Source organism: Diabrotica virgifera, chromosome 2 (assembly GCF_917563875.1).
Source record: "Diabrotica virgifera virgifera chromosome 2, PGI_DIABVI_V3a".
NCBI classification, from domain to species: domain Eukaryota; kingdom Metazoa; phylum Arthropoda; class Insecta; order Coleoptera; family Chrysomelidae; genus Diabrotica; species Diabrotica virgifera.
The window spans coordinates 64562717-64586950 of record NC_065444.1 but is presented as its reverse complement, the minus strand read 5'-3'; the positions used below and the strand labels follow the sequence as shown (position 1 = coordinate 64586950).

At 32.2% G+C, this 24234-nt stretch overlaps 2 protein-coding genes across 4 annotated transcripts in view; one reads left to right on the top strand and one right to left on the bottom strand.

The window, feature by feature from the left end:
- Positions 1-24234, bottom strand: part of LOC114330085 (b(0,+)-type amino acid transporter 1) — a 156146-nt gene that overhangs the window by 55075 nt on the left and 76837 nt on the right. For all 3 annotated transcript variants that reach the window (XM_028279398.2, XM_028279400.2, XM_028279397.2), the window contains exons 4-5: positions 18452-18577; positions 12041-12140 (exon numbers count right to left, since the gene is read on the bottom strand). In XM_028279398.2, coding sequence (XP_028135199.1) covers positions 12041-12140; positions 18452-18577 — 226 coding nt within the window. The remainder of the gene's footprint in view (positions 1-12040; positions 12141-18451; positions 18578-24234) is intronic.
- On the top strand, positions 812-11062 carry LOC114330087 (uncharacterized). Its single transcript, XM_028279402.2, has 2 exons — positions 812-1459; positions 9926-11062. Exons 1-2 carry the CDS (start codon positions 893-895, stop codon positions 10175-10177), a joined length of 819 nt encoding a protein of 272 aa, XP_028135203.1. The 5' UTR covers positions 812-892; the 3' UTR covers positions 10178-11062.

Here is a 24234-nt window from a genome sequence, read left to right as displayed (position 1 = left end):
ATTATAAACAAAAATATCAAAGAAGCATTCTGTCGACTGAAATGGAATATGTACTGAAAAAGATGCTGTGACCTTACCAGAAGAGACGGGATACCAAATGAAGAGATAAGGGGAAGATTGAAAGTGGGAAAAGTTTCCCTACAGTATATACATGAAACAAGACTAAAATGGTACGACTACGTACGTAGAGTAGAAAATACATGGATAAACAAGGTTACAGAACGGAGCTCAAGGGGAACAGGAAAGGAAAGGACGACGGAAGGATAATGGAAAAATGAAGTCAACGAAGCCATGTCAAGGATTGGGAAAAGGAGACTGATAAGATCGTGAAAAGTCGATGATTGATAACGCAATTTGCAAAATTCATAATTTAACCCATGATACTATATAAATAAAGAGATAGTATTTTCCCGTAGCTCAAATACGTCCGAGTTCGCGCATTGATTACGTAACTGGAGACCGGAAGTTGAATTTGAATTCTTGTTAAAGTTAAATGGGATTTGTATGCATTATGTGATGAAATTATTCAATTAGCAGAATAACATTAAACTTCAATGTATTCGAAAAGAATTTAGTGTCGAGATTCCAGTCAGAATAACTGTCAAAGATAAAATATAAAATACAACCGCGAACAATTCAAAGTAATCGGACATTACGAATGATTACGAACCATTACGAACTTGTCGGTCTCCAGTTACGTCACGACTTCCGGATGTGCAATATATTATCTTATTTGTCATGATTTAACCCTTTGTGGATTTTATCCTTCATCATCCTGGCTGTGTACACATTTAACAAAGGTTAAAATAAAAAAGAAGAATAAGGTTAAATTACGGACGCGGCAGCTGTCATCTATGTCAACAAAAACAATAAATTTTTAGTTTCCTTTCAAATGAAGATGGACCCAACAAAATGCTTTATTTGCGAAAAACCATTCACAGAAGGCGAAACTGAGTTTGTAGGAAAAGGAATACCGAATTTAGTGGCAGCTAGTAAATCAAGAAAAGACGGAAAACACGAATTACTAAACAATGTTGAAGTGCTTCAAGTTCACAAAAATTGTAAAGTAGAATACACAAATAAAGATAATATTAAGCTTCTTTTTGAACAGGCCAAACCAAATGGTGAAACGAAATCAGAAGGGAAACCTACAGTGAATCATTTTAGTTTTAAAACAAAATGTTGCCTTTGTGGTAATGAAAGACATCCCAAGGCAAGAGATTCTAAAATTTTTATACTATGCACGACACCGAGTTTAAAAGATAAATTTTTAGAAAAGGCTAGTAAAAGAAATGACGATTTTGGTCGTCAGATTGTAGAACGTATCAAAAATGTGAATTTGGTATTGATGAAGGCTCGATACCATAAACAATGCTATACACAATTATTCTATACGCCATCAAAATCTACGAAAAAGGGACGCCCAGAAGATCAGAACTTAATTTCAGCTTTTGAAAAGGTAAGACGAAAAATATAAAAAAGTTAAAACATGTTTTAATTCATAAACAGCTTAACACATTCACTGATACGATTGCATATGCAGACACTTATAAAAGGACATGACTGTGTGAATTTGATGTAACAATATTTAGTCCATTTACTCCTGGTTTTTACTCTGAATTTAAACATGTTCCCTACCATGTTGGTCCCATGGGACCAACTAATGGGCCGTTGGTCACATGGAACCAACACTTTTTGTTTATTTGTATATTAACTGCATTTTTAAATGCACACTGAGAGAAAAAAATGGCCTAGATGATAATATAAAGTCGATTCGCTTTTCTGAGACACAACTGTCTAGTGACGTTAGTAATTTCTTTTTTGGAAAGTTCAGTTGCTAGATGTGTCTGGAAATTACTACACAACCAAACATATCTGCTTTTAGCCAATATTATTAATAGTAAACAGTCATAAATAACATAAACCTTACGTCAGTCAATAATTATTTATTTACACCATTATAATGTACCTATTGATAACAAATGAGAAAATTATTTATTATACAAAATAAAAATATTTTGTACAAATAAACTACACAAAATTTTATAAGATTAGTATCTCCCACTATTTCTAATAATTCTTCTTTTTTTAATGAAAGATTAAGTTCATTTGAACAGTTAATAGTGTGAGGTAGGAATTTTTGTGTTGTATGTTTCCTATTCTGAATGTATCAAAGTGAATCTTGGCAGAGCGAATTCAGTATATTATGAAGTATGTTTTCTTAAATATATGTTACGGGCAATAACATAAATCCGGCCAATAATGTTAATAACTGGTCAATATCGACAATGGCCTGTTGAATTAGTCATTGTCGACAATGGCCAGATATTAACGTTATTGTCCATAGAAACTGGACATTGATGATAATTTTAAATTCTTGATAACTTTTCCATCATTGTCTGGTCAATGTCAACAATGCTCGTTGTTAATCGGTCAATGTTGAAATTTAGACTAAAAGATAGGTTATATTTTCTGTGCTTGTGCTGAAATTGTGCTTGTACAAAATGTAATGGTTCACTATCTCGTCAAAATAAAAATGATTAGCCTTCAAAAGTTATCTTAGATAAAAAAATAATAGGACATCATACCTAATTTTATTTATTTATCAACATTGGCCATTTCCTTTTGGCCACTGTCATTATTGACCGGTTATTGATGAAAAGTCTAATTTTAGGTTACTTTTTTTACAACATTGGCCAATAACTAATGTTATTGTTGTTAATGGCCGGGCATTGTCGTTAATAACCAAGGGAAATGGACATTCACAACAATGCCCAGTCTTTAACGTCAATGGCCAATTTACATTATTGTCCGTAACATATATGTAACCGTTAAAACCCGAATTTACTAGGAAAAACTAGTTTTAACTAAGCACTTTAGACAATTCTAGTTTTAGCTAGTCAAAACTACATTTGACTGCTAAATTTAGTTAAAACTAGAAATCCCGAACAAATTTCATTTAGAGTAGTTTATACTATTATAGTTCAAACGAGTTTTTACTAAAATTACTAGTTAATACCAGTTAAAATTAGACCAGGTGTTATTAGTTATATTACACTACTGTGTATTATTCACCATCAGTGATAATGTCGAAGATCAGGTTGAGAGCAGAGGTATAAGAACCTAGAAAGAACGTTTTTTGGAAAAGATTTTACAAAAGGAACAGAGCGAGAAGAAAGAAAGTCACTACAATGTTGTGACCAAAAGCATGTATAATAAATTAATGGCCGAAGTACAAGATGCGCAATTGTCTGCCAAAAAAACACTAAAACGATTTAGAATTGTTGAAGTTGGCGAAATAAAAAATTTGGCTTCTAGAATTGAACCCATCAAATATTATGTACCTACTGAAGACATTTTTGACATAATTGAAGCAGCCCACGTTGCTATTGGTCATGGAAGTTGGGATAGGTTCATAGGTTGAAGACTGAAACCGCCAGAAACTACGCAAATATAACAATTGATATATTCAATAATTTTATATCAATGTGCGAAACCTGCCAACGGAAGAAGAGTAAAGCTAAGAGGGGTCGCGTGTCGAAATCTATATTGCATTCAGAAATGAATAGTCGCTGTTGGGTAGATTTGATCGATATGCAATCACAAGAGGATCACGGCTACTACAAGTTTATTATGGTTTATCAAGACCATTTAGCAAAATTTGTTTTGTTGAAACCATTACAAAGTAAGAGGGTGGAAGAAGTTGCTTATCAATTAACGGATATATTCTTGATTTTTTACATTCATGCATTTTACATTCCGGTAACGGCCGAGAGTTTGGTAATGCAGTTATAATTAATAAGGTAATGTCATACTGGCCTGAGGCAAAATTAGTTCATGGAAAACCAAGACACAGCCAGAGTCAAGGTTCAGTCGGTCGAGCTAAGCAAGACAACGAGAAAATGTTAGCAGCCTGGATGCAAGACAATAACACAACAACGTGGTCAAAAGGACTTGCGTTTTTTATGTTTGCGATCTTGTCCAGTATTTTACGATTTATAGAAATTATTTGCAAACAACCGGGGTAGCAAATTATTTACTGAGTTTTAGTTGAATCTGGCAATTACTGAAAAGTTTAGTAAAAACTAGTTTTGACTGAAATATGTTTACTCTTAACTAGAATTAACTGAAAATATTTGATAGTTCTAGTTTTCACTAGTTAAAACTAGAATTGTCTAAAGACCACAGTTAAAACTAGTTTTTCCTAGTAAATTCGGGTTTTAACTGAAATCGGGTTTTTACGGTAACACATACATTAATTTTGACGAAATAACCAAGTTGAAAGGCTCTATACACAAAAAAACTACCTATAATGTGTTAAAGAACCGCTTGGATTGACATGGTATTTTGCATACACATAACTAACATGTCAAAGAAAAAAAGTGATATTGTGCTGATGTGTGCTTTTGCCCAGGGGATGAGTTCCACTCCTTCTCAGGGGTAAAAAAAGTGAATATGTACATTTTTCAACAAAAAAAAAAACACCTTTTTGGACATTTTTTTCTCAAATAACTCAAAAAGTAATAATTTTATTGAAAAAAATATCCTTAGCAAAAATATAGCGTATAAAAAGATGAAAAAAAAATAGTGTATGTATAAAGTCTGTAGACCCAGTAGAAACAGAGTTGTAGCTAATAAAAAGAAAGTTTTTATTTGTCAAATTCCAAACCGCATATTTCAATGTGAAATAACCAAAATATGAAGCACTTTTCAGGGAAAATGCCTTTTTTCAAAATAACTAAAATTGTTAGTGATACCAAAAATCTCAAATAGTAAAAAATGTATGCTTTGCTTTTCTGAATGTTTTAGATTTTTGTTTTTCTGTAAGACAAAAATTGGTTATGGCTGTCCAAAATTGTGATTAGAGACTCGTTCAAGCATTTAAAAAAAAAAGTACTTTGAACCAGTGAAACTTACAGATCATATAAATAATACATAAGTAAAAAGCTTCTGAAGCGGTAATAATGAATTTCATTTTGGGTGCTAATTAGGGGGTGATTTTCATGATTTTTTAGCAGAAAAAGGGACAAACTTTATTTTGAGCGTAACTTGCCTACTCTTAATGCTGGAAACTTAAAAAAAAAAACGAAAATAAAGCCTTTAAAAAACTTGTGATGAGATTTGAAGAATAAGAACCTACTTTTCATTAGCTACAACTCTGCTTTTACTGGGTATACAGATTTCACACATACACTATTTTTTTAAAAGCAATGTTTTTGCTAAGAATGTTTTTTTTGATAAATTACTTACTTTTTGAATTACTTGCGAAAAACTATCTAAAAACATGTCCTTTTTTGTTGAAAAATTAACTATTCATAGATAGATAGATAGATAGATAGATAGATAGATAGATATCTTTATTTCAAAATAGGTAACCTAATATACAAATTTAACTTAAATACATTTTTTTACATATAAAACGAAGGAAAATACAATACAATGATTCACAATAAAAAAATTCAATAAAAAAAAATAAATGTAATAATAAATTAAAAAATAATAACAAATTATAATCAAAATTAATAACGAATTATAATCAAATTAACAAGTTCCCCAACCAATAAAAGTCAATAAAAATAAACAAAAATATTGTGCACGTTCACCGCCAATTCAAATACATACTACTTTAAATTTTTAAGGAAAACCTTTAATTTATCTTTAAAACTTTTAACTGTCCTACAGTCTTTTAATTCATTAGGCAACTCATTAAATTCTCTGAAACCTCTAAATATTAATGAATTCATTGAGCTGCTATAATTCATTTTAGAAAAGTATATGTTATTTTTATTTCGAGTATCGTGTATGTGTGTATTAGGAAAATTAATAAATTGCTGAAAATAATCGGGAGCTATATTGTTTTTAATTTTATAAACAAAAATCAATGCAAAATATTGAAACCTTTGATATACCGAAAACCAGTTCAATGTATTCAGCATTAAATTTATTGGTGTCCATCGACCCATTCTTAATATTATACGCATGCCACGATTTTGTAATTTTTGAAGTTGCCCCATTTTGTTTAGGTTGAACAAATATAAGACTGATGCACAATAATCAAAATGTGGTTATTGAATTATATACAGTAAGTCTAGTTTCTAAAGATAAATTTTTTGCTATTCTTGTAAAAAAGAATAATTTCTTGCTGATTTTTTTGTGTATATAAACAAAATGATCTTCCAATGAAAGAGTGTTATCAAGTTGAAATCCTAAGTATTTAATAGTTGTTGTTATTTCAATCTTTTCACCATTTATGGATAAATTAATGCTATTTATATTGATTTTTTTATACTTATATCTACTGGTTACAATTAGAGCTTTTGTCTTTGATACATTTAATTTTAACTTGTTTAATGTTAAATAATTATAAACAGCCTCTAGAATTGAATTCATTTTTGCCACTGCATTTTCCAAGCATACATCACTACAAGCTATTAACGTATCGTCAGCAAAAAGATTGACAAACTCACAATCCACAAATAGATCTATATCATTCAAGTAGAGAATAAAAAGTAATGGCCCCAGGACACTGCCCTGAGGTACACCTAGATCAATGTTAAGTTCATCTGACATACAATTATTGAATTTAACCTTCTGCTTGCGATTTGATAGATAATTATTCAGCCAGTCAAAAACTCCACCCCTAATGCCATACTGCCACAATTTTGCCAGTAAAATATTACGGTCTATGGTCTCAAACGCCCTCTTAAGGTCTAAGAATACAGATACTACATATTTGTTTTGATCCAATTCAGTTTTAAATTTACTAATTGTCAATTGAAGTGCCGAATCACAAGAGTGTTGCTTTCTGAAACCAGATTGATTACTTATCAAAATAGCATTTGTTTTAACATGTTCAATAATTTGATCATACACAACAAGCTCAATCAATTTTTCAATTGGGGGTAGTGTATTGATGGGTCTGAATTCTTCAGCTTTCACTGTATTATTGATTTTTTGAATTGGTACAATTGTACTAACTTTAAGTTGATTCGGAATTTTACCAGTAGACAGACAAGTATTGATTAAATTTAGTATAATATGCCCAATTGTTTCAAAAATCTCTTTGAGAATTTTAGCGTTTAATATATCATGAACTGAGCATTTACTGTCTAATTTATTAACATACATACATAATTCGTTTAAAGATACTAATTTAAATTTATTTATTGGTAGGTATAAGTTATTATTTTTATTACACCAGGTTTGCCTCAAATCCAAAGCTCCAACAATATTGTTGATACTTGAAACAAAGTAACTGTTGAACTGGTTAGCGATTTCTTTGCTATCTTGACATGTTGAATACATACCTGTTTCAAATTGAACATATTGAGGTGAACCCTTGGATTTAATGTTCACTAAATTTTTTAATGTTCTCCACATTTCTTTGGGGTTGTGTCTAAATCTATCTATTTTATTAAAATAATAAAGATTTTTTTTAGTTTTTAACAAATTAACAACTTCATTACGATATCTTTTAAAATTACTCCACAACTCCTGTTTAAACGGTTCAAGTGCTGTTTTAAAAGTTCTATAAGCATTATCACGTAATTTTATAAGAGAGTAAACTTCGTTATCAAACCAAGGTAGCTTTAAGTTTTGCCGGCAGATTTGAATAGGTGCTGTTTTATTGATTTCAATCTCACAATTTAAAAATAACTCATTAAAAATCGAGTCAACATCAACAGAATTCAAATTCCAGTTATAATACATTAAATTAGTTTGAATTGTCAAAATATTACTCTGACTTAAATTTCTAAATTTCTTAACATTATAATGCTCTGTACTTTTAGTATTTCTTAGATTAACAGAAATAATGGAGTGGTCAGTTAATTTTGGAGTTTCATGAACATTTACTATGATATTATTAGTATTTGACAGGACATAATCTACCAGTGTTTTAGATACATTTGTCACTCTAGTAGGTTCTGTAACTAATTGGCAAATACCGTAGCTCAACATTTGATCATTTATTTTTTTGACATAAAAAGTTCTTGACAATTGATCTAAATTGAAATCGCCCACTAAAATGAAAGAGTGGTTCGTTGAAACAATAAAATCAAAAATATTATCCAGTTCTTCCATAAACCTAGCATCTGATGATGAAGGCGAATGATATATGCAACCTATGTACCAAGTTGATGTTAAAAAATTAACATCACATTCACAAATAACTTGAAAAGTCAACTAGAAGTAGTTGACGGTTAGTTACCATACGTCCGGATTTCGTCCGGACAGTCCGGATTTGAGAGACATGTGCGGATTGGCGTCCGGATATAAGAAATGTCCGGATTTTTTCTTTACTATGGAAAATACTAGGCCCAACGGTGGAAAATTTCATTCTGCGCAGCACCTTAGGTCTAAAGTATGTTAAAACATAGGTGTATATGTATTTTAAACTGGCAGAGATTTTCGATGTTAGTTGCATATTGTAGAGAAACAGCTGTACTTTTAATTGTACCATTTGCATTTCGCATATGTGTACAATGTAGAGGTAGCAATACAGTCAAATTCACATTTTACATTTTCTACAACCCCGTGGACTACCCCTGTCCGGATTTGGCCTTAATAAATTATGGTAACCCTAACTAGAAGTCAAAGAATAAGGAATGCACGTAATTTTCACCTTGTTGCCATATTCTAAATTTGAAAAAATATATAGGGAATAAATAGATTTTTTGACATGCCATTCCTATTAGAGTGAGCATTTTATTGGGTAGAAGTAGTGACGATTATCACTGATCGGACTTCATTAGAATACAAAGACTGCAATGGGCCGGACATGTGATAAGAATGGGAGAGGATAGGCTACCAAAAAGAGCACTGGATGCTAGAATGCAGGGAAAGACACCGGTTGGAAAGCCAAGAAAGTGCTGGGAAGACACAGTAAACAGCGACGCACAAGCCCTTTTAGGAGTCCGTGTATGGAGAAGAGCAGCCACAGACAAGCAAGGGTGGAGGCAAAAAATAAAGAAGGCCCAAGCTCAATTTGGACTGTAGTGCCGTAGAGAAAGAAGAAGAAGAAGTGACGATTATATATGACGCCACTATTATTATATTTGGTTAGATGGTAAATAGTAACTGACCTCTCTCATAATAGTGTAGGTTAAATAATGTCAAATTAAGTATTGTTTTCAAATTATATTTTATTTATTTAGTTTATATTTTAACAACAGTTTAGTTTTCCACCAACTTCACTTTCCCTGCCCTATCCTTGATTGGTCTTGTTGTATGGTAGGTTTAATTAGGCATTAATTTTAAGAAATGTTGCTGGCTATATGGGCACAGCTCACAAAGGCCATAAAAGAAGAAAAAAAAAACAAACAAACATTTTACTTAAGCTTATATTGGACAATGTCAGTTTGACACTTATAGTAAAGATAGTATTATCTTTGTTTCACACTCTTAAAGACAAAGAGAAACAGTGTAGGCTGTAGCAGCTTTGGTAAATAAATATGTGTTTTTTATTTGGCAACGGCACTGTTCTGCCCAACTTGACAGTAGCGAAAAAAACTAATATATGAGGAAAAATTTGTTGGATTTGTTTGCCGTGAAGTTTGTACCGGTGGCTTATGACGTCATTAAACCTATGACGTGCATTCCTAATTGTTTGGCTTTAGTTTATTGACTTAGTGAAGAAAACTCTATAAAACAAAAGTTGGTTAGAATTAGTCAGTTTATTCACTTTAGGACTTATTTTGAACAAATATTTTTCACCCTTGAGAAGGGGTAGTACTTACCCCCACGACAAAAGCACACATCGGCACAATATCACTATTTTTCTTTGACATGTTAGCTAAGTGTATGCCAAAATTCACATCAATCCAAGCGGTTCTTTAAAATTCGGAGGTTTTGCAATATTTTACTGTGAGTGAATGGACTAATTGTATGAAAACATTTCAGTTTTATTCTTCTGTTTATCTTTTAGGTTTGTGAGTTTATTAATGAATCTGAAGAAAGGCAGTTTACACTAAAAGACTTACTGGAGAGAGTTGAAGATAACCTACCGAACGATGGTTCTATGTCAATGAAAACATTAAAAACGAAATTGCAGAAGAAATATGGTGATGGTATTGTATTTGCTACAAGTTTAATCAAACCCTCTTCGATATACTTTTTAGATTCTGGTGTAAAACACAGGGAAGAACTAAGGAAGCAGAAATCAATACAAATTAATTAAAGGCATTGAGTGTCTTTGTTGAATAGTTATAGGTATATAGTACAGTAGTTTTATTATATCGTTTTAGATATGAATCTAACTTTAAATGATTATTGAGATCTGAGGTGAACAGCAGTTTGTAATGCTCTATAATGTAAAAATTCTATTTTTAAATTACAAAAAATTATTTATTCCAGAGCTTCTACGTGTATACTTTTATTAGGTTAAATTTGTTTACAAAATTAGTGAAAGGATATTTTTTTAACCAACCTTATCTAATACTAGTACTAGATACCAAATAATTATTGATTTCTGGCACTTAATTCAGTTTTAACTTAAAAAACATAGTGGAACTGGGGATCGAATCTTGAATAATAATAAATTGTTTAAATCATACTGGGACAAACCTTTCAAGCTGTGAAACAAAATGCAGCAACAATTTCACTTTAGGTCTTATTCACTCCGTGTGTGACCATGGTGGGGATAGACAAAACTATGCCAGCATCCGCAGCGGCAAAATATAACAGTTTTGACGAATTTTTGTAATGTCAGTATCATTGTTTATACAACAAATTTTATTAAAAATGGTAAATAAATATTACATATTAATGTAAAATATGTCATATGTGTATTATATGCTTAACATCAAATTGTGGTTGCCAAAAATGTCAGGCGACAATGCTAGGTGTCGTGTCAGTCATGCACGGAGCGAATAGAACATAATATGTATTAGGTATTATTTCACTGGATTTTAAAACCAATTTATCTTGTTTTAGATTTATTTGTTGTTTTACGTGATGCAATATTAATTTTACTTCGGTAGTTACAGAACTTTCAAATATGTGGATTTTGTATGATAAATAATATTGATAAAATGTTTATAATAAAAAGAACAAACCTCAATAATCTAGTGTTTTGCAATTTTTATAGATATAGATTCCTTATTCACGATTATAAAGAAACAGGTATCTTAAAAACACTTATGTCTATAGCTATAGATTATTTTTATGTTAATTTTTTTTGGCACAGGCGTTTGCCATTCAGCCAGTCACAACTTTTTAAGTTCTTTCTAACGCAAAGAAAAGAAAGTAATTATCACAATACTTATTTGATTATCAGTAAGGAATAAACATGGTTACTCGCTTCTCGTCTAGGGACCCATCAAGACATTAAATTTTTGTGTTAATTGTCCTATGTTTTCCAATTATTTATTTTTATATCTTAATATTACACCTTCATACTTTTCCACTGGATGTTTTTAGTTGTATTTGGTTAATCAATCTTAACTTTTCCATTGGTTAAAAGTGGATCTGATTTCCAGATATTCTTGTTAACCTTACCACAGAACAAATAACAATTGGTTTCTATTCTGTAACCTTACTATCTTATCACTTGTTAATTCATCAACTATTGTTTCTCCTACTCTTTCAAATAAACAATTCAGTGTTGCTTAGCTTATATCGAAAGTAGATACTGGTCCAGAGTTCAAACTGTGACATAATTACATTTGTTGTAGTAACGCTGACCTATTGTAAGAAAATCAGGCAGCACACTTCTGTATTTAAGTCTGTAGTTGCTGCCATTTTCTAGGAATTGTTGTGTGTCTTCTGTAGGGCTTCAAGATAAGCTTCTTATCTGTTACTAGCTTTGCTGCACTGTAACTATATGTAAATTTTGATGTTTTTCCATTTTATGTTAAGGACATTGTTAGTAAGAATTTGTCATAAATGTTGACTTAATCTATTCTGATACAGCTCTTGTGTGGGACCTTTACAGTCCTTTATCTGTTGGAAAAACATCTAACAGAGTTCTAACATGCATTGTGTTGTACTTACTTTTTTTTACCTGATAAATAATACTAATGTTTGAATGATTTGTGCTTACCACCCATCATAGGCCCATAAACCACTGTAGAATGCCAAAGCAAAGTCTTTCGGTGATGTTGTTGTTCCTTCAAAACCCTTAGATAAATTATTTATGTTTCCTAAAATGTATAATTCATAATAATAACTGCAAAATTAACACAGTTTAATTTGAACTATTTAGGACAAACCGAAAGAAAATATGGTGTTCTGTTCTTTTGTATGGTGTGGAGACATGGACTCTTAATAAACAATGCCTCAATAGAATGGAAGCATTTGAGATGTGGACGTATCGAAAAATGCTGAGAATCTCCTGGACAGACAGAATATCCAATGAGGAAGTACTAAGGAGAATACGGAACAGCAGGGAGATACTGGATTCCATCAAAATAAGAAAACTTCAGTGCTTGGGTCATATAACACGTGGTGACAGATATGAACTCCTAAAATTAATTATGCAGGGAAAGATTCAAGGAAATCGCAGCATAGGTAGGAGAAAAATGTCCTGGCTGAGAAATCTCAGAGAATGGTTTGGATGCAGCTCAACTGAACTATTTTGGGCTGTAGTGTCAAAAGTGAGAATAGCAATGATGATTGCCAACCTTCGTCGCGGAGATGGCACGTAAAGAAGAAGAAGAAGAAAGAAAATACATTTAGGGGAATACAAAAGCTCTTTACCTTGAGCTGAAAAGGTTAACTCTGGTATCTGTCAAGGAATAGTAGGCAAAATTTTACCTTACTTTTCTAGATTTTGAGAAAGCTTTCGATTCTGTGAAACAATGCATATTGTGAGATGTTTTGGAGCATTATGCTGGAGCATTATGCTAAATCTAACTGATTCTGACGGAAACATCATCTTAGATAAACAGAGTAAAATTAGAACGTGGAAAGAATATCTAGAAAAAATATTTGAAGACCAAAGAGATAACACCTTTAAGCTAGAAGAAGAGGTAAATGATGGACCAAGAATATTACAGCAGGAAGTTTATTCTGCCATAACACAGCTAAAGGATGGCAAAGCAGCAGGTCCCGATAATATACAAGCAGAACTACTCAAACTGATGGACAACGAATCAATAGCAATAATCACAAAGATATTCAACAACATATACAACTCTGGACAAATACCAACAGAATGGCTGAAGTCTGAGTTTATTGCACTTCTAAAAAAACCAGGAGCCAAAAAGTGCGAAGAATACCGTACGATAAGCCTGATGAGTCATCTCCTAAAATTATTCCTAAAGGTAATCCATACGAGAATTTACAAGCTATGTGAAAGTCAAATTTCGCCCAACCAGTTCGGGTTCATAAATGCTGTTGGTACGAGAGAGGCTTTGTTTACAATACAAGTCTCATTCCAGAGATTCAGAGACGTAAATTGCGACGTATACGCATGTCTGGTTGATTACGAGAAGGCGTTTGATCGAGTACAACACGCCAAGATGATGCAAATACTAAAAGAAGCAGGAATTAACAACCAAGATCTGAAAATAATTTACCTTTACTGGAATCAGACTGCAAACCTCAGAGTTGACGGTGAACTCACCGAATATGTCAAAATCATGCGTGGAGTGAGGCAAAGCTGCATTTTGTCCCCCCTAATTTTCAATCTTTACTCTGAAAAAATATTTATCGAAGCTTTGCACTAAACTGAAAAAGGTATTCTACTAAACGGGTACCGGCTAAATAATATCAGGTATGCAGATGACACCATAGTATTTGCGGACAACCTAGAAGACCTACAAGTCCTCATGGACAAAATCACGTATTACAGTCAACAATATGGACTCAATATAAACGTAAAGAAAACAAAGCTTATGATCGTCAGCAAGAAAAAGATAACAGAAGGTCAACTCTATATCAACCAAACCCCTGTAGAAAGAGTGAGGCACTACAACTACCTCGGCACCATAATAAATGAAGAATGGACCAATAACCAAGAAATAAGAGCGTGCATCGGAAAAGCTAGATCAATCTTCAACCGTATGGGGGCGTTTTTCAAGAGCCACAACCTTTCTCTTGGTATAAAAGTAAGAATGCCGAGATGTTACGTCTTTTCTGTCCTTTTTTATGGTGTTGAATCATGGACCTTGAACGAGGATATGAGCCGAAAATTGGAAGCATTTGAGATGTGGCTATATCGGAGAATTCTTAAAATCCCATGGACTGATCGGGTCACATGAGGAGGTTCTTAGAAGAATGGGGAAGAACCGAGAAGTACTAACAACCATCAAATCTCGAAAGTTGGAATACTTTGGACACATTATGCGAAATGAATCCAGATATGCCCTCCTACAAGCCATCCTGCAAGGAAAATATTTGGAAAGCGAGGTCCAGGAAGAAGAAGAACATCCTGGTTAAAAAACCTCAGAACCTGGTTCAACACAACATCTGTGCAGCTTTTCCGCGTTGCTGCAGATAAAGAGAAGATTGCCATGATGATCGCCAACATTCGTCACGGATAGGCACATCAAGAAGAAGAAGAGTACTCAGCAGGAGTAAACATAATACACACAAACATAGAGATGGCATACCTGCGAAAGTAGGTCGAACTTCAAGAAGAATAATCTATGTGCTGGTTACTCTTGGAATGCAAAACCACAGGAAAATGGATTTATATTGTAAGGGCCAGTTGTTCGAACGCTAATCAAAAATGATCATTATCAAATATTTAATTACAATTATATTTGATTAAGCATACTTCTGACAGATGTCACATTTTGAGGTTATGTTGACATTGTTGACTTATTGATTTATTTTATTATTTTGGTTTTAATCTAAAATAAACCATAATTAAACTCTTTCTGATTGTTAATTTCTTGTTTTTACTTACAAATCAATAATAATAATAAGCAATTTTTAATAATTTAAGAGCTGCGGCTATATTTTAATTACTGCTTTACCTACAGTCAATGAATGATTAGTGTTTACATGTATTTTTGATGTCTTGATTTGATTCCCATCAAGAAAATTGATTACAATGAACTGGGCCCGGATTACGTACACTCGATACGCATCGTATCCGCCATGTTTTACCGTAGCGCCTTATGGGAAAACATGGCGGATACGATTCGTATCGAGTGTTCGTAATCCGGGCCCTGATTCATTGTAATCAAAAATGATCATTATCAAATATTTAATTACTGTCACCAACTGTCAATGTCAACTTTATTTGGGTTGCTGAAAACATAATTATGGATTACAATTATGAAATTAGTTATTCAATTATGTTAATAATTGTTATGTTAATTGATTAACTAATCTCATAATTATAATCAATTATGTTTTCAGCAACCCAATCAAAGTTGACATTGACAGTTGGTGACAGTAATTAAATATTTGATAGTGATCATTGTTGATTAGCGTTCGAACAACCGGCCCTAAGAGTAACTACACCATAACTACGCATAAACGAGAATATGATCAAATAGGTTTAAAAATTAATGTAAATAAAACAAAAGTGATGACAAATCAAAATATCACAATTAGTCCATGTGGTGAGACCGCTCCCGTCTGAAAAACATTTCTAATTCGGTTTCTCTGCGGATTCATATTAAAAAATGTCCCCTTTAAACAAATCTGAAGGGTGCCGGACGGAATTTTTGGGCAGAAATTGTTTAAACAATTTTTTTAAACAAATACATAAGACCACCTTTTATTGCTCCAAAAAATATATTTTTAGGCTTTCTGGGTCATTCTAAACAAGAAAGGTATCTTGTGATTTTTCTCAAAAATTGACAGTTTTCGAGATATAGGCGATTTAAAATCTAAAAAATGCGAAAATACGCATTTTCAAGGCTTAAAAACTCATATTTAAATTAGTATTTTTAAGGGTGCCAATAACTTGGATTAAAGTTTAAACATTCCTTTTCAAGATTCCGAAGAGTGATCGGGTCTAACTTCAATTTAGACCGTAGCGTTTTAATTGTTAATTATGCATGTCCATCCGATTTTTTGGCCGGTGCGGCTCGCTCTATTTCAAAAATCTCATATTTTCCTCCGAAAAATATTTTTTCTAGATTCTTTGGGACATTTTAAATAAAATAAGTTTCTTGACATTGTTCTCAAAAGTTACTAGTTTTAAAGTTATAAGCGATTTAAAATGCGAAAATGTGTTTTTTATCATTTTTCGGATTTTAAATCGCTTATAACTTAAAAACTATTAACTTTTGAGAAAAATGTCAAGAAACCTATTTTATTTAGAATGTCCCAAAGAATCTAGAAAAATATTTTTCGGAGGAAAATAGGAGATTTTTGAAAATAGTGCTCGCCGCACCGGCAAAAAAACCGGATGGACATGCATAATTAACAATTAAAAAACTACTGTTTAAATTGAAGTTAGACCGCATCACTCTTCGGAATCTTGAAAAGGAATGTTTAAATTTTAATCCAAGTTATTGGTACCCTAAAAATACTAATTTAAATATGAGTTTTTAAAAGCCTCGAAAATGCGTATTTTCGCATTTTTTAGAACTCGAAAACTGTCAATTTTTGAGAAAAATCACAAGATACCTTTCTTGTTTAGAATGACCCAAAAAACCTAAAAATATATTTTTTGGGGCAATAAAAGGTGATCCTATGTATTAGTTTAAAAAAAATTGTTTAAACAATTTCTGCCCAAAAATTCCGTTCGGCACCCTTCAGATTTGTTTAAAGGGGATATTTTTGAATATAAATCCGCAGAGAAACTGAATTAGAAATGTTTTTCAGACGGGAGCTGTCTCACCACATGGACTAAATAGACTTAGATGATGGAAGTGAGATCGAAAGTGTCGAACAGTGTATATCCTACTTAGGTCACACGATCAAATTAGGCAGACAGAGATAACTAAAAGAATCTGATGCCTGGTTGCACCAGCAGATCTTAAGCTCCAGCTTATCTAAGCTCTACTTCTAGATAGGGCCTCCTTGAGTATCACTTACGTTGCACCATACTTTTAGATTCTTACCTTATTATCACCCTATTATTATATTATGGTATTCTTATTGTAATATATTATAATTATATTATATTAATTCTTATGATATTCTCGACTTAAGCTTAAGATCTGTTGGTGCAACCGGGCATGAATGACTTGGGCAGCACTAAGAAGACTCCGTGATGTATTGAAAAACAAAAAGATACCAATAAATCTAAAGAAAAGGGTATTTAACAGTTGTATTCTTCCAGTTATGACTTATGGAATGGAGACCGTGACACTTACAGAGTTGTCAGCCAATAGGCCTGGATCCCGTGTACCAAAAAAAGTTGATTAATAGAAGCTGAAAATTTGTTAATAGCTTAACGGTGTCTAGTCGGACAAACTTTGATGTCATCAACTGGGCATTTTAATGAGTGGAACACGAAGAACATATCAAATGACAGGAATCATGTTGGTTAGTAATAATAGCAGTCTGTTTTTTGCATGAGAGTTTAATGAAATGGTAACAAATCAATTGGAAGTTCTGTCCGACAAAATACATGGAACGTTTTCGCAATCTGACGTTCCAAATTTTTGAACTGTTCCACAATTAAAATTTCCCCTGTTCCAGTGTTCCCGTACATCAAAGTTTGTCCGACTAGACACCGTTAAGCTATTAACAAATTTTCAGCTTGCTATTAATCAACTTTTTTTTGGTACGCGGGATCCATGCCTTCAATAGATTAAGAACAACACAGGGGGCCATCGAACGAGCTATGTTGGGAGTATCTCTGAGAGAACATATACGAAACGAGGACGCGCGAAGCAGGACGAAGGTGGAAGATGTAATTGGAAGAATTGCGCAAACGAAATGGAACTGGGTAGGGCAAGTGGAACGGCAAAACGACAGGTGAACGAGAAACATTGTACATTGGAGACCACGCGAACACAGTCGTAGTAGAGGGAGACCACAAAAACGATGGCTAGACGACATCAAAGCAAAAGTGGGGAGAAACTAGCACTAAACAGAGAAGAGTGGAGAACTCATGGGGAGTGGGGAGCCTTTGTCCAGGACGTTGGATGCAAACAGGCTGAAGAAGAACTACACCATCGAACATGTTAAGACCGATATCGTGATTTTGCGACGAAAGTGCCACCTTACTCGACTTTTAATGATAAGTATCTATAGGAATTCATTTAAATTTACGGTAATCAACTAGAGAAAAGATGTATCATATAAATATATACCAATCAGAGGACAACCATAACGAAAATATTGTTGACATTCAATATCGATATCCCGTCTAAGAAACTTTGTAGCCTAAAAAATCATTTTTATTTTCTTCCCGTAAATACTCATTGATACTCGAATTTGGGGAATTCCTTGTTGCATGATCCCAATGCTTAAAAAAAAAGAGATAATTTTGTTGATTCGATTAAACAAAGTTATCACAGTTAATTTATTTTGAAACTAGTATGTACAATTAATCTTTCGTATTTTTAATAGGTACCTAAAAGAAATAAATAGTTACCTAAAAATATTTGATAAATTCCGCAACATATCACAATAAGGCAAGCGATAACTTTGCAGGAGCCAAAGATATTTTGTATCGTTACGTACAGTTTCACACTACTTACGTTTATGTAAGTAGTCATTCCTAAAACATGAAGAAAGAGAAATCAGTATGAGCAATAAAGCAAACTAATACAATGATAAAAAGGTCGCCAGTGCGAGTCCATTATACTATCGCATATAAATGAAGTCAATACATTTTTTTTAAATTGATTTTATATGTGTGTTGTCTTTATTTTACCTTTTTAATTATTTTGACTACAAAACTATAAAAACTCTATGGACAAAATACAACTGTAAATTATTAAAAGACAGAGAAAAACTGGGTATATACAAATTACTCTACATATTACACTAAGGATCAAAATTAACGCACCACCTTAAAAATGGGACATTTTTGACGTTTCGTATTTCCTAAACCTGTTGTCCGATTTGAGTGATGTTTTAGTATATTATAGCTTTATTCTTCAACAATATCGATGTATTATTATATTATTGCTAAAGAGATAAGTGTCATTGTATACCGGGTGTAACAATGATAGTGTGTTTTCCTCAATGTTTGGAACACCCTGTGGAATATTGTAGCGTATATAAAATATTGAAATTAAAACTCAACTGTAGCCTTAGGCTTTCTTAACATTTTGCTTTTTGATTCATTCGATTATGTCGGATAATAAAAAAGTTAGGTACTTTAACAACACTAGCAATGTTATGCATCAATACAGGGTGTTTCTAAATAAGTGCGACAAACTTTAATGGGTAATTCTGCATGAAAAAGTAATGACCGTTTGCTTTATAAACATATGTCCGCAAATGCTTTGTTTCCGAGATACGGGATGTTGAATTTCTTCTTACAAACTGACGATTTATTTATTGCTCTAAAACTGGTTGAGATATGCAAATGAAATTTGGTAGGTTTTAAGGGGTAGTTATTGCGCATTTTTTGACCTACAATTAAGAATTTTATATTCACCATTGGCGTGCATACGGGTAAAAGCATTTTAGATACATCCCGTATGCACGCCAATGGTGAATATAAAACTCTTGATTGTATGCCAAAAAATGCGCAATAACTACCCCTTAAAACCTACCAAATTTCATTTGCATATCTCAACCAGTTTTAGAGTAATAAATAAATCGTCAGTTTGTAAGAAAAAATTCAACATCCCGTATCTCGGAAACAAAGCGTTTGCGGACATATGATTATAAAGCAAACGGTCATTATTTTTTCATGCAGAATTACCCATTAAAGTTTGTCGCACTTATTTAGAAACACCTTGTATTGATGCATAACATTGCTAGTTGTTAAAGTACCTAACTTTTTTATTATCCGACATAATCGAATGAATCAAAAAGCAAAATGTTAATAAATCCTAAGGCTACAGTTGAGTTTTAATTTCAATCTTTTATATAAGCTACAATATTCCACAGGGTGTTCCAAACATTGAGGAAAAAACACACTATCATTGTTACACCCGGTATACAGTGACACTTACCTGTTTAGCAATAATATAATATTACATCGATATTCTTGAAGAATAAAGCTATAATATACTAAAAAATCACTAAAATCGTATAACAAGTTTAGGAAATACGAGCCATCAAAAATGTCCCATTTTTAAGGTGGTGCGTTAATTTTGATGCTTAGTGTAGTATTTTTTAATACTGAAATACTTCAATATATGAGCTTATTGATAGAGTTGGTGATATGTAGGATCATCTATAATTATAGATAAGTTTTTGTTACTAAAATCTGATACCTAGTTTTTATTTTTCTCGAAGACTTTGTACTGGGTCTGATAATGAGGCAAATAATGTAAGCCTCGAAATCCGTAGACCTTCTTTTTAACACCAATAAAACTAACAATATTGCGAATATTGACTTCATTTATAACCGATAGCAAACTAATACAGTTGAATAATCGTCAATAAATATATGATTGTGTATTGTTGATTTCAAAGGAGTCGTTTATTGGCCTCATATACCTTTTCACATTGCAACCTAAAAAATCTTTTATGTAACGTATGTCCCTAGAGTTTTCGGAAAATTTTAGATTTAAAGTATTTTTGGTAGGAAGCATTGGATCAAGTTGCCTTTGGAAACCAAAGTTAGTAAATAACGATATAAACAAGGTCACCGTACTTGATATATTGGCGTTACACCCCGATGCATTGAGTGGCATATAACTAGCCTGGTCTATTATTGTTAACATATATCTGGTTTTGACACATACGATTCGTTAAGTTGTTGTACAAACTTAATATTCGTCAAAGTATTTATCGTTTAGTTGGACATGTACCAAAACGCAAAATTGTAACAATTTTTAGTGCTTAAAGTGCTCTGTCAACGATTTACCAGACAATTAAAGAGTGCGAAAATGGTATACCATGCCTTAATTTGCCCAAAAGTAAAAGGCCAGGAGTTTGAACTCCTGCTCGGAAACAGATTAATTCAGAGTATGGAGAACCAATTAGGAGAGTCTTTGCGAAATGTTGGCCGAAGATATAATGTTATTGACTGTAAGTAGAACAATTTCTAGAAATAATTTAAAACGATATAAAAGAAAAAAGCTCCAAGTACACACCAGCCTAGTTAGAAAAAATATTTTACTTTATCCAATTCCGAAATGAAGTGTAACGACGGATTTTATACACGCAACGTACAAGATGCACCGGACGAAGCTAGGTTTAAGGGAAAAGTGAAATTTGTCAATCAAATTTTGGTATGGTGTGCCATCTCAGAAGCTGGTGTTTCACAGCCGTGTGTTGGGCTTGTGTCGCGGTGAAGCTCTGAATGCTGACATTTACGTTGACAGCTGTCTTACAAAGCTCATTCAGTTTATAAATACTCATCCCCCAATGATGAAATCATATTTTGGCCTGATCTAGCGTCATGCCATTACGCTAGGAGAACGACAGATTGGTTAACTGCTCAAAATATAAATTTTGTTCTCAAGCGCGTCAACCCTCCAAATGTGCCTCACGCGAGGCCTATAGAAGAGTTTAGGGGTGTTTTGAGTCGAATGGTGTATAATAATGACTGGAAAGTCCAAAATGAAGATCAGCTAAGACGAAGAATTTTCCAAAAATTTCGAGATCGATGTAGAAACAGTCCAAAGTCTTATTGCACATGCAAGACCAAATTTACGTGCCATCGAAGATCACGAACCTCTTTCTGTTCTATAAAAATACATTATAAATCTTAAATATGTAGACTTAATTTCCGGTATTTAGTTAATAAAATAAACTTAATTTAGAACTAGAAAATACATACTTATTTTTTTCCGAAAACTAGGGACATACGTTATACCGAAATCTGTTTATTCTAACAGATGTAGGCTTCCAAGAAACCCGTTTCTGGGGTTTCCGTAATATTCTTCTCGGAAAGATATTTTTGCCTCACAAAATTCCAAAAGAAAACCTATTCCAGGTATTGAGTTCATTCCTACACATGACAGTTTTTGCACTTTTTGCGTTTTTTTGTGTTTTTTCCGACCAAATTAGCGCAGCCTAAGGCCTATTTAATACTTTACGACTTCGATCGTCACGGCAAACGGTCGTACGGCCGTTTGTCGTGCTCATCGGACTTTCACACTTTACGACAGTATTCATCTTATTGTCGTACAGAGCACAGGGCGTAGAATGAATCGGACAAAAAATGATTATTTATACATAATATATTATTTATACGTAGAAAAAGTTCTTTGAACATCTGTAGATGTGATTGGTGTGTATTTAAATTTAGAAAAATGTGCCGGTACATTTTACAATATAATAAATTTGGGCTTTCTGCAGACAAATATTAGTTTATTACATGGCAGGTAACGATGGGTTTTCCCGCTTATCTCTCAAACCTAAGGGATTAAAATTCTTATGATTTATTGAATTACTAGAGTTTTATTATAGCTCTATATACTTCATAGAATTTTGCTTAAGACAGGAAGTAACATGAAATTTCACTATAGTTTATCATAAGAAGTAAAATAAACAAAGATAAAGCAACATATCTTTAAAATAAGGATTTTTACTAAAAATTCTAATTATAATCTTTTGTAATTAAATAACATAAAAAATAATAATTGTTCTGAAGCTATTTTCTTGTGGTCTCTTATGCAATTTACAATTTTAGTTGGGAATAAGCCACAATTTTATTTTATGATTAAGTTTATTTGACGTTTCCATTTTCACTTTGTACTTTATGTTCTGTTTTAAATAAAATGTAGCAATAAAAATGTTATTCAAATAGTGATGCATTAAAAATAATACAATTAAACATGTTGCGTTTATATAATGTTGGAAATTAATGGGCTAAAAAATTCAGGTTTGTAATCTACGAGTATACAGGGTGATTGATTAGTGGGGTAAAGCTCAATAGATCCGCTATAGTAATAGATAGCAATAAAAGTTAATTACAAAAATTGTAGACAACTTTAAGCTTCACATTACAAAATTAGTTAGAATGTTACAGGTTGTTCGATAACACAGTGGCAGACCAAACCTATATTTTTTTAAATGAAATACGCTATATTTTATGTTATATTCGAAATCCTCTTAACACTCTCCATCACAAAAATGTAAAGGTTTGTTATGTTATACAGGGTGTTTACAAAGTTATAACCAATTTTGTATGAAAATCGTTACAAGTTCAACTCCCTGTATAAATAAAAATAAGAACAACAGCAATGGTTTATTAATGCCATATTGTTTTATTTATTGTCAAAATTTTCAAAAATTATTGACATTGCTAATTTTCTTTATATCAAATACATGGTGAGTCAAAACGCAAGTACATTATTTTCTCAGTAATGTTAAATGGAACACCCTGTATTTTATATCATTATTGAAACGTAACATTACCGTAATTTTTTTTATATAACATTCCCTATGTCCAAATGGTTAGTTTTCGAGATATTTTTATTTTTCAGTGCAAATTATTTTAGGTGTCTAAAGTTATCTAAATTTTAAGTAAGCTATGACTGAATTGACAATTGACGATTACTGATTATCAATCTGGAAATCAATGTAACAATGTAGCAAATAAAGAAATAAAAATAATTTATTAGTAATACATTTTACAAAAAAAAACACAACTACAACATGCAACATTTTTGAAACAATAAAACACTACTTTTGTATGTAAATGTAACAATGTAACAAATAAAGAACGAAAAATAATTTATCAGTAATACATTTTTCAAAAAAAACATGATTGAAAACATTAGAAGCTACTTTTAATAAAATATTTAATTGCGTAAGGTAAGGTGTTCAAAATTACGTCCTAACAGATTTATGCACGCCTAAAAACGATCGTTGAATGAGCTACTTACTCTACGAAGCATTTGTAAATTAACACATCGAAATACACTTTGTATTCTATTTTTCATCTCATCCCTTGTTGTTGCAGGTTTTTTATAAACTTCTTTATTAACGTAACCCCAAAAAATCAGTCCAGTTTATTAAATTCTGGTGATTTGGGTGACCACGCTACTGGTCCATTGAAAAATGAAAATATCTCGAAAACTAATAAATTTGGACATAGTGAATGTTATATAAAAATTAAAGTACGATAATGTTACTTTTCAATAATGATATAAAATACGGGGTGTTCCATTTAACATTACTGAGTAAATAATGTACTTGCGTTTTGACTCACCCTGTATTTGATATAAAGAAAATTTGCAATATCAATCATTCTTGAAAATTTTGACAATACGTAAAAAAATATGGCATTAATAAATCATT